The 14,983-nt window shown below is 33.9% G+C and overlaps 1 protein-coding gene across 6 annotated transcripts in view; it reads right to left on the bottom strand.

The window, feature by feature from the left end:
* VRK2 (vaccinia related kinase 2) overlaps positions 1 to 14,983 on the bottom strand; it is a 104,896-nt gene that overhangs the window by 24,173 nt on the left and 65,740 nt on the right. For all 6 annotated transcript variants that reach the window (XM_011941808.1, XM_011941813.1, XM_011941811.1 and 3 more), the window contains 3 exons: positions 12,138 to 12,270; positions 3,391 to 3,511; positions 268 to 326 (listed from right to left, as the gene is read on the bottom strand). In XM_011941808.1, coding sequence (XP_011797198.1) covers positions 268 to 326; positions 3,391 to 3,511; positions 12,138 to 12,270 — 313 coding nt within the window. The remainder of the gene's footprint in view (positions 1 to 267; positions 327 to 3,390; positions 3,512 to 12,137; positions 12,271 to 14,983) is intronic.

The raw sequence follows: 14,983 nt of genomic DNA, 5'->3' as shown, positions 1-14,983 counted from the left end.
AAAAAAAAAAAAAAAAGAAAGAAATGGACTAAGCAGAACCTACAATTTTCCACCTCAATATCTTCTTTTGGGGTTCTTGTGTTCTAATGTTAAAGATGATCTAAACATTGTGTTCTTTAGCAACTTATTTGCAACATGAAGTGTTCCCTCCTTTCCACCCTGATGGGAATAAGAGCAGGTGGGTTAAGCAAAAGCTACCAAACGAGAATGACAAATGTGGTGACCTGTAAATCTTAAAGAGAAGGTTGAAGTTATTATTTGACTTACAGCAACTGCTTCCAGAAGGAGCCCATTTAAGCACTGACTGGGGAAGCTCATCCAATAGACTAAAACAAAATAAAGTAATGCACAATGAACATGTTTTCAACCCTGTGACTATTTTGACTAGAAAACAAAACTCTAACTCTGTGTTGGTAGCTTACCAAAATTGTGACTTTCAGTCCTTTTTTTTTTTTGACATCCAACTATAATGGATAGGAAAGTAAGCAGAAGTAGAGAACCCTCAATGCCCATAAACTAATTTTATATCAATAACCTAGACTAATGTAGGGGCAGAAAGGTGTGATCTTTTTTCTCACCCACCCTAAGGGTTGCAGCCAACATTCCTATAACAAAAGACAGGTTAACAGGAGAAAGTATAACAAATTTATTTAATTAAAGTTGTATATGATACAACTTGAGAAATGAAGACCAAAGACCCAAGGAAGTCTATCTTTATGCTTAGGTTTGATGAAGAATAGACAGCTGTGTAGGAATGTGACTGGACAAAAGGGTATGTTCTAATGGTACTGAACTGGGGCAGGGAGATCCAGCAAGGCCTGTCCATATTCTTGTTGATGTGTGTAGCATTTATTCCTCCTGGGGATGGGGCAGGACCCCTTTGGAATGAGGGTCTTCAAGGGAGAAGGGAGAGGGTGACCTTTCTAGGTTTAATGCCTTGCTTGGGGTACGGGGGTTCTAGTTTCTATAACCTGCTTTGGTAAAGAGGAATTCTGGTTTCTATGACTCTCTTCTTGGGAGGAGAAGGGATGGGAGACAAGAGGGCAAGAGAAGGTCAGAGAGAGACTTGGCTTCTGAGGTGGCTTCTGGGGCCATCCAGTCTCTTTCAGTTCAAAGGTCTCAGCATGCCAAAGCACCACACTTTGTGGTATTGTTCTCTAAGCCCAATATTAAACAAAATGGAATTATAGGAATTATAAATGCTTTAACTCAAAGTTTATATATGCAGAAACACAGAAGTAGTAATATTTACCATGATTTTTTTTCTCAAAAACAACAATAAAAATTCATGTAAACATTGTATCTGAAGTATATATGTGCATTGTTCTCCACTGGGTAATATTTTATGCTGTCCCGTGATTAAACAGGTTTACAGGATGCGCAACTGGTAAATATAATGCAAATATTCCAAAATTCAAAAAAATCTGAATTCTGAAACACTTCTGGTCCCAAGCATTTCAAGTAAGGAATACACAACCTATAAAAACATTCAACTAAAATTATTTATATGTGTGAGTGAGTCACCACCTCTGGCATAGGCAGTAGCAACAATACACACATTGATCCAGTAGCATGCTATGTCAGGAAAATAAAAGGCATAAGGGAAATACAGTGTCTTGGCTGAATATACAATCACGCCCTTATGGGGAATTTCAGTGTCATACCTTCTCAGCAAGTTGAATAAATTATGATTATGTATTATGTACTATAACAAGTTTGAAAATGTCTACGGTTTATCTGAATTATAAACTTCATAATATGATATTGGCTTTACTAGTCTATAGGTTTATATTATTAGTCAAGTCAAAATGAAGATACTAACATATGGAGGAGTCCACAAAATGTAAACAGAAGTTACGTTTGATGTATTAGTATTATATTTTATTTTACATGACATCCTATTATACACAAATATGCATAAATAGGTATATTCATTATATAGATACCTACAATGAATGTATCTATATATGCATATTGATAAAAAATTAAAGCAAGTCATATGTCTTATTAAAAAACAAATATACAATCATTAGAATTAAAATGTTAGTTTTTTAAAATAGCATCATTACTTTGTTACATTATTGTAATTAGGTAAACTGAGTTGGAAAATTAAATACAAAAACTGTGTTTTGACTTGACCCATATTTTGAATCTACATGAAAGTTAATATGGACACATCAATCACTGCAGTAAATAACTGATTTAGTTCTAATATAGAGTTATATAAATATGTTTTAGTTTTGGGTAAGGGACTAGGATGATCAAAATTCTGAGTGGAGAATTATTTCATATGTGTCAGTATTTACAAATGTAATACATGTTTTTCTGAATCTGCAGGCTAATCTTTCTCATTATTAAGAACTGATGCCACACTGAATTTAAAGATAGATTTCTCTGAATCAGTTAATTTTCCCCTAGCTTTGTACTCTTCTGTTGAGATTGTCCTAGTTAAAACTTAGCTTAGCTGCTGCTTTTGCTACCTGTGGATAACTACTGTTAAGCATATCTTGGTATATAATGAAAAACTGGCTATTCTGTGCTCTATGCAATTGACTTTTTCTTATGCCTGATCAGAGAGAGAATTGTAGAACAGTAACACACTCTGTTCTTAGTCTGACCTAATTTTTATGCTAGCCGAATCCAGGTAATAAAAACTGAATGTAGAATATTAAAAATGTTTATGTGGCTACACGATTATCTCATGTAAATAGCTCATGTAAAAATTTTCCTTCTTAAGAAAGAAAACTTACTTCCTCCAAGACAGAAATAAGTATGTTGCTCTCACTTGAAAAATATAAGCCCTATTTGTCCCTTTTCACGTTGCTGTTTTACATAGTTAATATCAATCATACCCAGCTCAGACTAATCCAGCATACTTGTACAATGCTAATTATCTCATGTAAATAGCTCATGTAAAAATTTTCCTTCTTAAGAAAGAAAACTTACTTCCTCCAAGACAGAAATAAGAAGTATGTTGCTCTCACTTGAAAAATATAAGCCTATTCCTTTTCACGTTGCTGTTTTACATAGTTCATATCAATCATACCCAGCTCAGACTAATCCAGCATACTTGTACAATGCTAATTTGAAAATACTCTTCCTTGAAAACACTACCACCTAGAATCTAAGCTTTGGAAAATACCACGTAAAGGAACAGATATTTCACTTTATATTTTGCACTGTAATTCAAGTACATGTCTTTTTATAAGGTTATCTTAATGGATTTTATGTGATAGTTGTTTGGTTTTTTAAAACATATTTTTCAAACTAACGAAATTTGCTTTGGTTGTCATGTTGGGAGAATGCCAATCTTCACCATGTTTTTCGCTCCCTTTAATGTATCCCTTCAGACCTGCTGCAGTACATGATGAAATGCTTGAAAATTTGTACTTTGTTTTAGCAGTCTGCACAGCCACAGGGTCCTTCAGGCTCTGTTCCCAGGGAAGTTTCCCACACAACCACCGCAGCATGCAGTAGCCAAGGATCTCAACGTCACTTCGTCTGGACAGGGCTATAGGAGTAAGCATTAGAGAGAAAGATGAGGGATAAGCAAGTCCTTGAGAAATGGAGAAATCTTTGGGTGAACTACTATTGATGAAATATGAAAAAGCCAAATAGGCAAAGTGTTTTATTTGTTCAGCTGGAATAAAACTTAAACGCCCAAGCATTTGGCCCCTGTCCACAGACAGGCAGTGACTGGTTGCTGTTGAAAGTAAGGGTCAGTTTCCTCACCTCCTCCAACTTCATCTTTCCTTAGTCTGGCCTGTCACATGAACTTGATCCCCATGGCCTCTGACATGATCCAGACAACCCATAACCCAGCACCAACACTTTCTCAAAGAGCCAAGCAGTAAAACAAAGAAATAAATGTCTGCAGCTAAATTGCTAACATATGTTCCAGGAAGTCCATAGGGTCTGCATTGGTCATGCAGAGACCCTCTGAGTGCAGACTAAACATTGATGGCCTTTCCTGTTCCACTCACACTAGCAGCATTTTAAGTTGGAAGAATATGACAAAACTGCCATCTAGTGTGCAGTATTAAAAAATGGGTCTTTCTGAAGATTTTTCAATCACATGAAAATATAATAAAAATATGTCTCCTGCTTTGGATACAGGGTTCTACAATTTTACAAATATTATTTTTAGATACAAGCAGCAGCAAGCTAAAATTCTGGTCCCATATCTATATAAAAGTGAGGCAACAGTATTGGAGGCTGGGGGGAGAGAAAAATAGAGGCTTTCAAAATTTAATATAAGATGGCTTTTCATAAAAAGTACATTAAAAGCACATTTTCAGGCCCTTGTATCATTTATATCAAGCTATTAAATGCTGTAGACTAATTTAATAATTTAATATATATTTGTAAGTACCTTAATGAGAAGATGGACAATGAAACCTAGGAAATGTATGAAATATAACTGATATTTATTAACAAACACTGAAATAATGATTAAAACATTAGCAAATACCCATAAAATAAACTCATTTTTATAGTCATTCAAAATTGTTATAAAACAATAGGCTGGTATTTACATTTCTGTCATTACTCGAATGTTCATCTGTGTAGGGATATATAATCTCCTAAGAGCAGTAAGTGGCTGTTAAACCTGCTATAAACAGGTATCCTATTTTATTATCTTTCATGAAATAAACTCTGAAAAGTTACTCAGTGAACTTAGTTTTTAATTTAAAAAGTAATCTACTAAGAACAATGATGCCAGCACATTGTAACTACTTTTGGTTACCATGTATAAGTTATTATAAAAGCAGAAGACATGATCAGCTCTTACATTCTAGCTGCTATTAGCGTATTGGATTATTAAAGGCCCTTCAATCTAGCAGAATGCTACAGTCCCATGGGTGCCATTTACTTTCCGCACAAGCTTCAACAATGTCCTAATGCAAGACTTGGCTCTCATGTTAAAATAAAAACACAATCTCTACCACACTGTTCTGTAGTGATTTCTTCAGTAATAAATCTCCCATTAATAATGGAATGGTTCCATTTGTACAGATGTGTTCACAAGTCCCCTTTCTATTATGGCAATTCCTGATTACCATCACTTAAAAAAATTCATATCCTCTAATTTTCAAAAATGATATTCTGGCACCGTGTTTGGATGATATAAGCTACACACAAGAGGCCCTTTGAGGAAAAACAATCAGAATTAAAATAGATTGAACCGTCCTAGCCATTTCCCCTACCCCCCAACTGAGGGATTAATTGATATGAAGCTGTAAGTAATGACAAGTCATTTAGATTTCTGAAGCCAATCTTTCATAAACTGGTCTTCATTTGAAATAGCCCTTTGAGAGTTAACTTTACTTCACTATTATAGTTTGGTCTTACCTAATTAAAATACATTATCACATTTTTCAATATTTTATTTTCTTTTCTGCACATATGTATTAATAACTACGGTTAGGTGAATGTTTTACCACTGTTTACGTCCAATAGTCACCCTTTCCTTTCCACTCACTGAAGACTGAGGGATTAAAAATGTTTCTAACTACATACCTCTCTACCTGAAATTCCCTCTCAGAAAAACAAATTGAAAAGTTTGACTTGTTTAGTGAAGTTAAAATCTTAGACTTTGACAATGATTGTCTTCTTTCCATCTACTGTACAGAGGAGTAATTTTAATACCTGTTAATTAAAAACAAATATTCTGGATGACAATATTAAAATATATGTGTCCATGTATAGTTTACACAAAGAATTGATTATAGTCAGAGACTATTAGTGTCTATAAAAAAAATTTAATTTGAAAGTTGCTTCTTTAATTATACAATTTTCAAATTCATTTTAAAACATGTTAAGTGAAGCAGTAAATAGAGCTCTGGACTAGGAATGAGATCCAATTCTTGCCCTGCCACTAATATATTACATTTTCAGCTCTAAAATCAGATGATACTGTGCAATATATTTCTTTTTAATATATTTTCATTCATTTGAATAGAAAATACATTATGCATTGTTTTGTTTCTGAGTCATGTATTTGCACAATTTATTGTAATACATAGGGTTCTTCGGTGGCATTTGGTAATTAATGTAATTACTGACAGTATATTTTCATATAGATGTCCTAAAATGAACTGTTTACTTATCATTTTTTGGAATTGTAATGCGATTTAGTTATTTCTAAACTTTCTCTAGTTTCTAAATATTATCAATAGCATCTAACTTATATTGAGCTTAATAAGATGGAGTAATATACATCACTCTTTTTGTTGAAAGCCTGTGGTATTCTCAATTGTTCAACATTTCTAAATTATAAAGTACTGCCAAAGTAAAAACAATTAGAAAGAAATAGGCACAGGTGGGGATTTAAATTCTATTTAACTAGAAAGAAAATTTTAGAAATGGCTGATAGTAGAATGCATAATTAAAATAAAAACAATTGACGTGATTTATGGAGAGCTGCTACTGTGCCTGGCACTCTACCTTATTATTTCATCTAATGTTTCAAACAATTTAAAGTAAGTATTAGTCCTACTGACAACAATATGGAGACTCAGAGAGGTTAAATAATTTGCTCAATATCACAGAGCAAAAATTAATAGAGCTCATCAATGAAATTCAAGTCTTTCAAAAACCAAAGCCTGTGCTCAATCTTATAATTACTTTGCTGCCGGGCATGGTGGCTCATACCTGTAATCCCAGCACTTTGGGAGGCTGAGGTGGGCAGATCACCTGAGGTCAGGAGTTCAAGACTAGCCCGGCCAACATGGCGAAACCACTCTCTACTAAAAATACAAAAATTAGCCGGGCATGGTGGCACACACCTGTAATCCCAGCTACACAGGAGGCTGAAGCAGGAGAACTGCTTGAATTCAGGAGGTGGAGGTTGCAGTGAGCCGAGATAGCACCACTGTGCTCCAGCCGGGGTGACAGAGACAGACTCCATCTCAGAAAAAAATAAAAACAACAAAAAATAATAATTACTTTGCCTCCATCATTAGTTTTAATATCAAACAACATTAAACACACGACTTCCATAGTGAGGAAGGTATTTGAAGCAGGCATTTAAACTTAAAGCACCAACACATACTGACACAAAAATAGTGGTTTTGGCAAGGAATAAATAAGTGGAAGATCCGGTTTTCTAAGCTGCATCACTGACCAAATTTTTCATGTTACTATCCTTTCATGAAATTATTTCTTTTAAGTTATTTCATTCCAATAAAGAAGGATTAGTTAAAATATTTAACTATAAAGTGACAAATGGTCCTTCTGAACTGTTGTAAGAACAGATAAGTTATCTTAGCGAACTAGTCCTTGGTCTAAAGACAAACTGGAATAAAACTAGCCCAATTCGCCAAATGGACTGAAAGAGGAAGTGAGAGAAAAAGAAAAGTCTAAGTATTAATTCCAAGATTTATCTCCTTATTTGCCTAAAGTGTTTTCTGTTTCGTTTTATTTCTTATACTAACATGGAGTATGAAGAAAAACAGGGTTCAGTAGGAAATAATAAAGTGAACTGGAATATTTCTGCATCAAGCAGAGTTCAAATGCCCAAGATATTAATATATGTGCTCAGAAAGACAATAAGAAAGCTGAAAACATCTGAATAAGTGAAACAATCTGACAAAGTGAATAGTGACTATCTGCAGAACAAATTTAAAGTTTATTCTTAGTTTTCAAACTGGTAACCTATGCAGTTCAGTATTTTGTCAATTCTGGTGTATAAAGATCCAGAATATTTTATGGTGATCATGGCTTACTGCAATTTCAAAAAGGATATTAGGAAGTATTAGGATGTAATGTGTCATATTTCAGATAAAATATTAAACCCAGGCCTCTCTTATTTTTTCAGTACCTTTTAAATTTTAAGATTTTAAGCCCTAGTTTTGTGTGTGTGAAACTTAGGAAAAGTCATTCAATAGAGCAAATGTATCTTAGACTTGTTCAATGTAAGTATTCTTAACCCAACCAAAAGGCCAAGACATAAGTATTGTGTAAACCATGTCATTTCCCCAAGTTTGGTAGCATGAAAATACATTCTCAGTTTATTTCACATACATTTTGTAAGCTGGAGTGCTAGATTAGAGTGAAATGAAACCATGAAAGAAATAACACAAGACTTGGATTTCACATATCATAGCAATTGGCAAAAAAAAAAAAAAAAAAAAAAAAAAATTTCAATATATTTATTTATTTGATACTAAATATATTGGATAAACAAATGGACATTTAAAATACAATTTAAATATATTTTATGGTCATCAAAGATGTCAAATTAAGATAGGTATTATAGACTCAATGCACAGGTCTGAAGTATTTAAAAAAGCTCAATATGTTAAATGCAGTATATCTCTAGAGAAATTAGGTATTGACTGCATGCCTCAGTGAGTAGAAAAATCTACAAAAATCTATACCACACATTGATTCAAATATGGCTTTTTAACATTACTAAGAATGTAACAAATTTTAAAATAGTATATTTGACACAAATATAATTCTCTTTAAATATCAGGCAATAAGCCCAAAATATGTCAGTGTTTATACATGTTAGTTTTTATAAAGAATAAAAAAATTAATAATAGAAAAAATAAGCCCAACATATATTACTCTAATTTTATATTAAATGAAGCACTTTAGCCACTTACAAAATACCTTTAGGTCACACAAGAGAATTGAGTTTGGAAGAATAACCACATTAAAAAAAAAATACAGATATGCAGACGTATAGGAGTTCTAGGAATAGTTATCCATCCATTCATCCATGTGTCCAACCATCTCTATACATCTCCATGCATATCTTTTGGTTTGTAATAACGTAATAGCTAATTTTTTTTCCCTTTCAACTACCCTCCTTAACGTAAATTTGAATTAGAAAATGCTTAGATGCAATGGCTGATTGGCAGCTTATACAAGTTCCTTCATTATAAAAACTCAATCCATAGAAAAATGAGATTTAGCTTGAGTTTTTTAATAACCTACTACAAAAAGTAGCACAGAACAGATAATCTGATCAGGCTAATAGTAGTCTCTATCGAGTGGCTAACTCATAAGTCAGTTTTACATTGAAGCTTGAGTATTTCTCTTCAGTTCTCTTGGACTGACCAAGAGATAGACCTGACACTTGGCAAATGCTCTGGCACCTATAAGTTCTATATCCTAGTGATTCTTTTTTTTTTTTTTTTTTTCTTTATACTTTATTTTGCACTATTTTTCCTCAGTATTTGATCTCATAGTTGGACTGAAAAAAAGATTTTTCTAAGATTAAACTACATCGTGGCTGTATTGAAAGTAAACACATGAGTATTTATGAATCTGACCTGCATTTTCCTATAGGCTTTATGGCATTGTTTATTCTGGTTTCTAGATATGGCTAAATGATCATTTATTTTCTAATAAAATCATTAACTGAAATGTTTTACTTTTGAAAATTAAATGTAAAATATAGGAGTGAACAGTATTCAGACATTTGAGGATATCATACCTTCCGTTTTATATCCCAGACTAAAACTTCACATTAAAATGTCAGCAAATAATATGTGGGTGTATATATCTATATATGTGTGTATATATGTGTACATGTGTGCATATATATAATGTGGATATCTATATTTATATCTGTATCTACATATATATATATATATATCAATATGCCTAGAATTTTAGTGTAAATCCTGTTTAAAATACATTAAGGAAATCTACCATTTTATAGGAATCTGGTGAAACCTTTGATAAAAATGAATATCCATTCTATCATATAACTTTTCAGCAAATCCCAAAGATATTTAATGTAGGTTCTTCCCTGAATATACCTCCCAGGGATGTAATACCATATTTCTGTGATCATTCTCAGTTCAGTCTTCTCCCCAAAGACCGAGGGTGGTGAAATCTTACCAACATATTCAACATGTATTAAGAGTTTGGAATAAAAAATAAAAGTAGGCTAAAAAATGAAAATGTGTTCATATCTTTCAAGAAGACAACACAATGAAAATGACACCCTAAGCAAAGAAATTAATTGAATAGCTCTTTCAGATTTACCACAGTCCAAACACTGACCATACTAACACATAACAACTCCGCTTCTCCTTCCACAATCACAGTGGTTTCTTAGCAATTCCACTACTCAAAACTAGATCAGAGCAGTATTAGAACTACCAGTTGAAATAAATGATTCAAACATAAGTTGGTGTCATTATTAATATAACTGGACCGATGCTTAAGAACATGTATGATGAATTTCCAGTTATACCATTATCAAAAAAGTACTGTTCCTAAAAATTCTATTAGGTATAACAGAATAAATCCGGCAAAGATGAAAAACAAAATTCACTGAGAGTGAAAGAACTTTAGATTGGAAAAAAACCCCACTATTCATGAGCATTTAATTCTTACATTTCTTGAGTACTTAATTCTCACATTTCTTAATGTAAGATACGTCCTATATTATCTTTAAATTCTCACTAATTTATGAACAATGTGAATACTGAAAAATCATACAACACTGCAAAATTTCTTACTGATCATTACTTTTCTAACCAAACTATACTTGAAAAAAAACTAGTCATTTTTTACTTTGATCAGGAATATAAAAGATATTTTTCATTTCAGAAAATTCAGCCTATGAATCTTTCTGAAAGGAAGAAGTTATACTTGTTTTACTTTTGCATTGGCCTACCTTAAGCTAGTATGGGTTTTAATGCTCTGCAAAATGATCAAGACCCTCTACATTACATGGTCAATGGTCCTTTTAATAGAAAAGGCAATAATATACAGTTGTTTTCACCAACTAAAACTTGTTAGAAAGCATCAGTTTAGGGTAGCAGTTCAACAACCATTAAGAATTGCGAATATCTAACTGTCTTTTAGTGAAAACGTGGTCCTTTCAAAGCTGTTTAAAAATTATTTGTTCGGTTTAGCATATTTGAAAATACTTTGTAAACAAAGTTTACAAAGAATATAATTTTGAAAGCCAAAGTTTTTCAATAATCACCATTTTTTTCACTAGCATAACATTAGAATTGACTTTTTGTCTTGCTGACAGAGCAACTAAGAAAGTACAGTTGCATTGACCATATTGATTGTGAACAAAGCAACCATCAGTGGGACTCGGCACCATATATTTTCAATATTGACCTCCTACTTCCTTTTCCATGGCTTTCTGGGTCGGCTATTGGATTTGGACTGCAGTGTAATAAACAGCTAAGGTTTAATTAATGGTAAATGAATACAAGACATAGGTTATGACTTTAACTAATTAGGGAATTGTTGAATTAAGTCTGCCTTGGAATGCAAGGCAGTACAATCAATATCCAATAAAAGGACTATGTATGTAATTTACCTGCAAATGTGTTTCCAATACCATCAAAGTGAGTTTAAGTAAGTAAGATATATGAAAGGCGACTGGGAGAGATTTCCACAAATTAACACTTTATAGTTTCAGAAAAAATATCCTTATTGTTGAGAGATGGTATCTTTTAAAGCTTTGGTAAAGGTACAATGGAAAAACAGGAATAATTGTCCACATGTGCAATTTTTTTTTTTTTTTTCTGAGGGGTCTTGCTCTGTCACCTAGGTTGGGGAGCAGTGGTGTGATTATGGCTCACTGCAGCAGCCTCAACCTCCTTGGCTCAATTGATCCTCCTCCCACCTCAGCCTCACAAGCAGCTGGGACCACAGGCAAGTGCCAACCCTTTTGTATTTTTTTGTAGAGATGGGGTTTCACCATGTTGCCCAAACTGGTCTTGAACTCCTGGGCTCAAGCGATCCTCCTGCCTCAGCCTCCCAAAGTGCTGGGATTATAGGTGTGAGCCACTGCACCTGGCCCACGTGCAACTTTACCAAATCTATAATATTCACTTCAGTATAAACATTCAGTGCTGACCTCCAAGTTTTACCTATACAAACTGCGATTTTCTGGCCAAAATGAGCAGCAAGTTTTGCTTACCTGACACATTTTTGCTCCTTCATCACTTGTCATATTCTATATTTCTTTCCACTGTTAGAAGAAATATTCATTGGCATAACAGGAATTCACTACTTTTGATAAAAAATTTCACCAGTGCTCTTATGCTTCAAACTGACTATGCAAAGGTAATTTCATGCAGCCTCATTAACCTTGTCTCTAATCATTCTTCTGAAATAAAAATAAGAAAAAGAAAAAAGAAACCCACCTACTCCCTTGTGGGCATCCAAGCTGGTAAACTCTATTGTCCCATTATGGCCTTTTCTGGGATTTTCCTGATACTGTTTGTGGTTCCCATTGGGACAATATCTGTAGGAAAGTCCATAATCTGCAAGATAAACCTGGAAGACAAGCACAGACAAATGAATAATGCCTTTGTCCTCTGAAAACATAACCTTTATAATTAAGTCTTAAGAAACTGATAGGTTAAGAGCAGCCTCAGTTCTACATTTTATTAAACCAAATGGTGCCTTAGGATAAAATATGTACAACTGGGGGCCATAATAACTAACTTTCCAACTTAAATCCTTTCTTCATCATTGGCATATCTTATTTCTGAGTTGACTTAGATTTTTAATCTTTTTATTTTGCTCCTAAATTTCCTTCCCTTCAGGTGGGCATCTAGACATCATAAACCACAATATGTCTTTTTATTTGTATTCACACAGTTGAGGAGGCTCTGCTTTTTCCTGTAACCCCTCCCTGAAACATAAAACTATTTCAAGCAGGAAGAGGAGATAAGAGCAAACATTCTAAAAAGATAAACTTGATTTTGAACAACATGGGTTTGAACTGCACAGGTCCACTTATATGCAGATTTTCTGCTGCTTCTGCCATACCTGAGATGGCAAGACCAACCCCTCCTTTCTCAGCATACTCAACGTGAAGACGATGAAGACCTTCATGATGATCCACTTCCACTTAATAAATAGTAAATATATTTTCTCTTCCTTATGATTTTCTTAACATTTTCTTTTCTTTAGCTTACTTTATTATAAGAATACGGTATGTATAATACATGGAACAACAAAATATGTATTACTCGATTGTTTATGCTATCAGGAAGGCTTCTGGTAAACAATAGAATATTAGTAAAGATTTTGGAGTCAAAAATTAAAATTACGCAAATTTCTGACTGTGCAGGGGAGCAGGGGTCAGCACCCCTAACCCTGGCATTGTCATAGGTCAATTGTAAACCTAATGTTATGAGTCCCCTTTAACAGGAAATATAATGATAGTGAAGAGACTGTAGGAGGTAATGACTCGACCAAAACACAAGAAACACTATTATGTTATCTGTATTTATGAATGGAACATCAGTGCAGAACTTTTGACCTTTCACATGAATCCATATTATCACTGTTATCTTTCTAAGTCAGTTAGAATTGCAAGCAGGGTCTCCAAACAGAATACAAATTGTTAAAAGTCAGATAGCAATTCAAGTGAATTTACCTCAGATTACTTTTGGAGAGAAAAGGAAGGGGGAGAAGCAGTTTTACAGACAGAGCATATATTGAATGGAGAAGTGTTTTGACTAGACATTTACTGTGACATGTAGTCAGAAAATAGTAGTTCCCAACTGTGGTTACCATTCCCCCTCCCCAGAAAAAGAAAGCAGTTTCAACTTGGAAAATGTATCATTTCATACACATTTCTTTAAAATTAAGGGATTTAGGCAGTTTCATAATGTAGCTTCAAGACAATAGAGTATTTACCATATAATCTGCACTTTAAAATGTATCTATTAAGAGGAAATTCTGCATTTGAATTTTAGTTTAAGTTTTTGGTTTTAGGATAGGCTCAGTAAGAGATATTTTAAACTTTAAAATATAAACAGCACAGAGTTTTCTTCATTTGTTGGAGTAACTTGCAAGGCTGTCTGAAAACAAATATTTCAGTATGTCTCTCTCTCCCACAGATGCTATTTCTTAACATGGCCTCAGAAGTAATTGATCTCTCTGCCCTAATTCAACTAGACACATCAGGATCAGATATGGAACAGGTTGCTTGCTTTCATTGTGTCTGATGCATTTTTGTCTTTATTTCAAGAACTAAACAGGCTTCACATTACAAAGCTGATATCCCAAAAATGAACATATTGATAATTACACAAATGGAATTGTATTTTAATAGTTTACTATTTTAAAAAAGAGCCATCAAGCTTTTTTTATGTACTCACCAGTACAAAGAAATAAGACTTAAATTGTATGAGGTGCCTACTATGCACCAAGCAGTATGCTAAGTGCCTTACATCTACTGATGCTGCAAGTCCCATTATCTCCATTTTATTCATCTAGAAACTGAAGTTTAGTGAGGTTATGTGGCTTGTGTAGTAAAATGAAGTCAGGAATTTATGGCAATTCTGACTCTAGAGCTTTTACTCTCAATCACTGTTAAAGGGAAATAGTACCAGACAAGTTAAAAACATAAGATTTTATTCGAGACTATTGCAATAGGAGAGAGGCGAGTGCAATACGGACGAGAGTTTGAACTAAACTTCAGTGAAACAAAAGGTGGGAGTTTTAAAGCACTGGGGTAAGACAGCAGAAAAGTGCCAAAGGATGTTCAAAGTGATCATGCCATCTATGTTTGCTACTTGGTACTAAGGCTCCTACCTCCCACAATGATTAATACCCTGCAGAGGAATGTCCATCTTGAGTTACACAACTGGCTGATAGAAAACGTATTATCTCAAAGGGAAAGAAAAGAATTTATAATTTCAAGTATTCTTAAATTAATGCTTTAAGAAAAGACGTCAGGGACCTACAGTAAGGAAGAAGCCTGTCAAGCTGTGTCAAGCTAAGGGGAATACTAAGGCTGTCTCTGTCATCACTAAGCTACAGACCTCTGGGTTGTGCTAGGTTGCTCAAACATTGAAGGGCAGTATAGGGTTTACATTTAATATAAAGATGAAAAACTGGCCAAACATGGTGGCTCATGCTTGTAATCCCACCATTTTGGGAGGCCAAGGTGGGCAGATCACTTGAGATCAGGAGTTCAAGACCAGCCTGGCCAACATGGTGAAACCCCATCTCTACTAAAAATATAAAAAAT

The sequence above is a fragment of the Colobus angolensis genome, unplaced genomic scaffold, assembly GCF_000951035.1.
Source record: "Colobus angolensis palliatus isolate OR3802 unplaced genomic scaffold, Cang.pa_1.0 Scaffold201, whole genome shotgun sequence".
In the NCBI taxonomy this organism is placed as follows: Eukaryota; Metazoa; Chordata; class Mammalia; order Primates; family Cercopithecidae; genus Colobus; species Colobus angolensis.
This window is presented reverse-complemented; position numbering and strand designations above follow the sequence as displayed.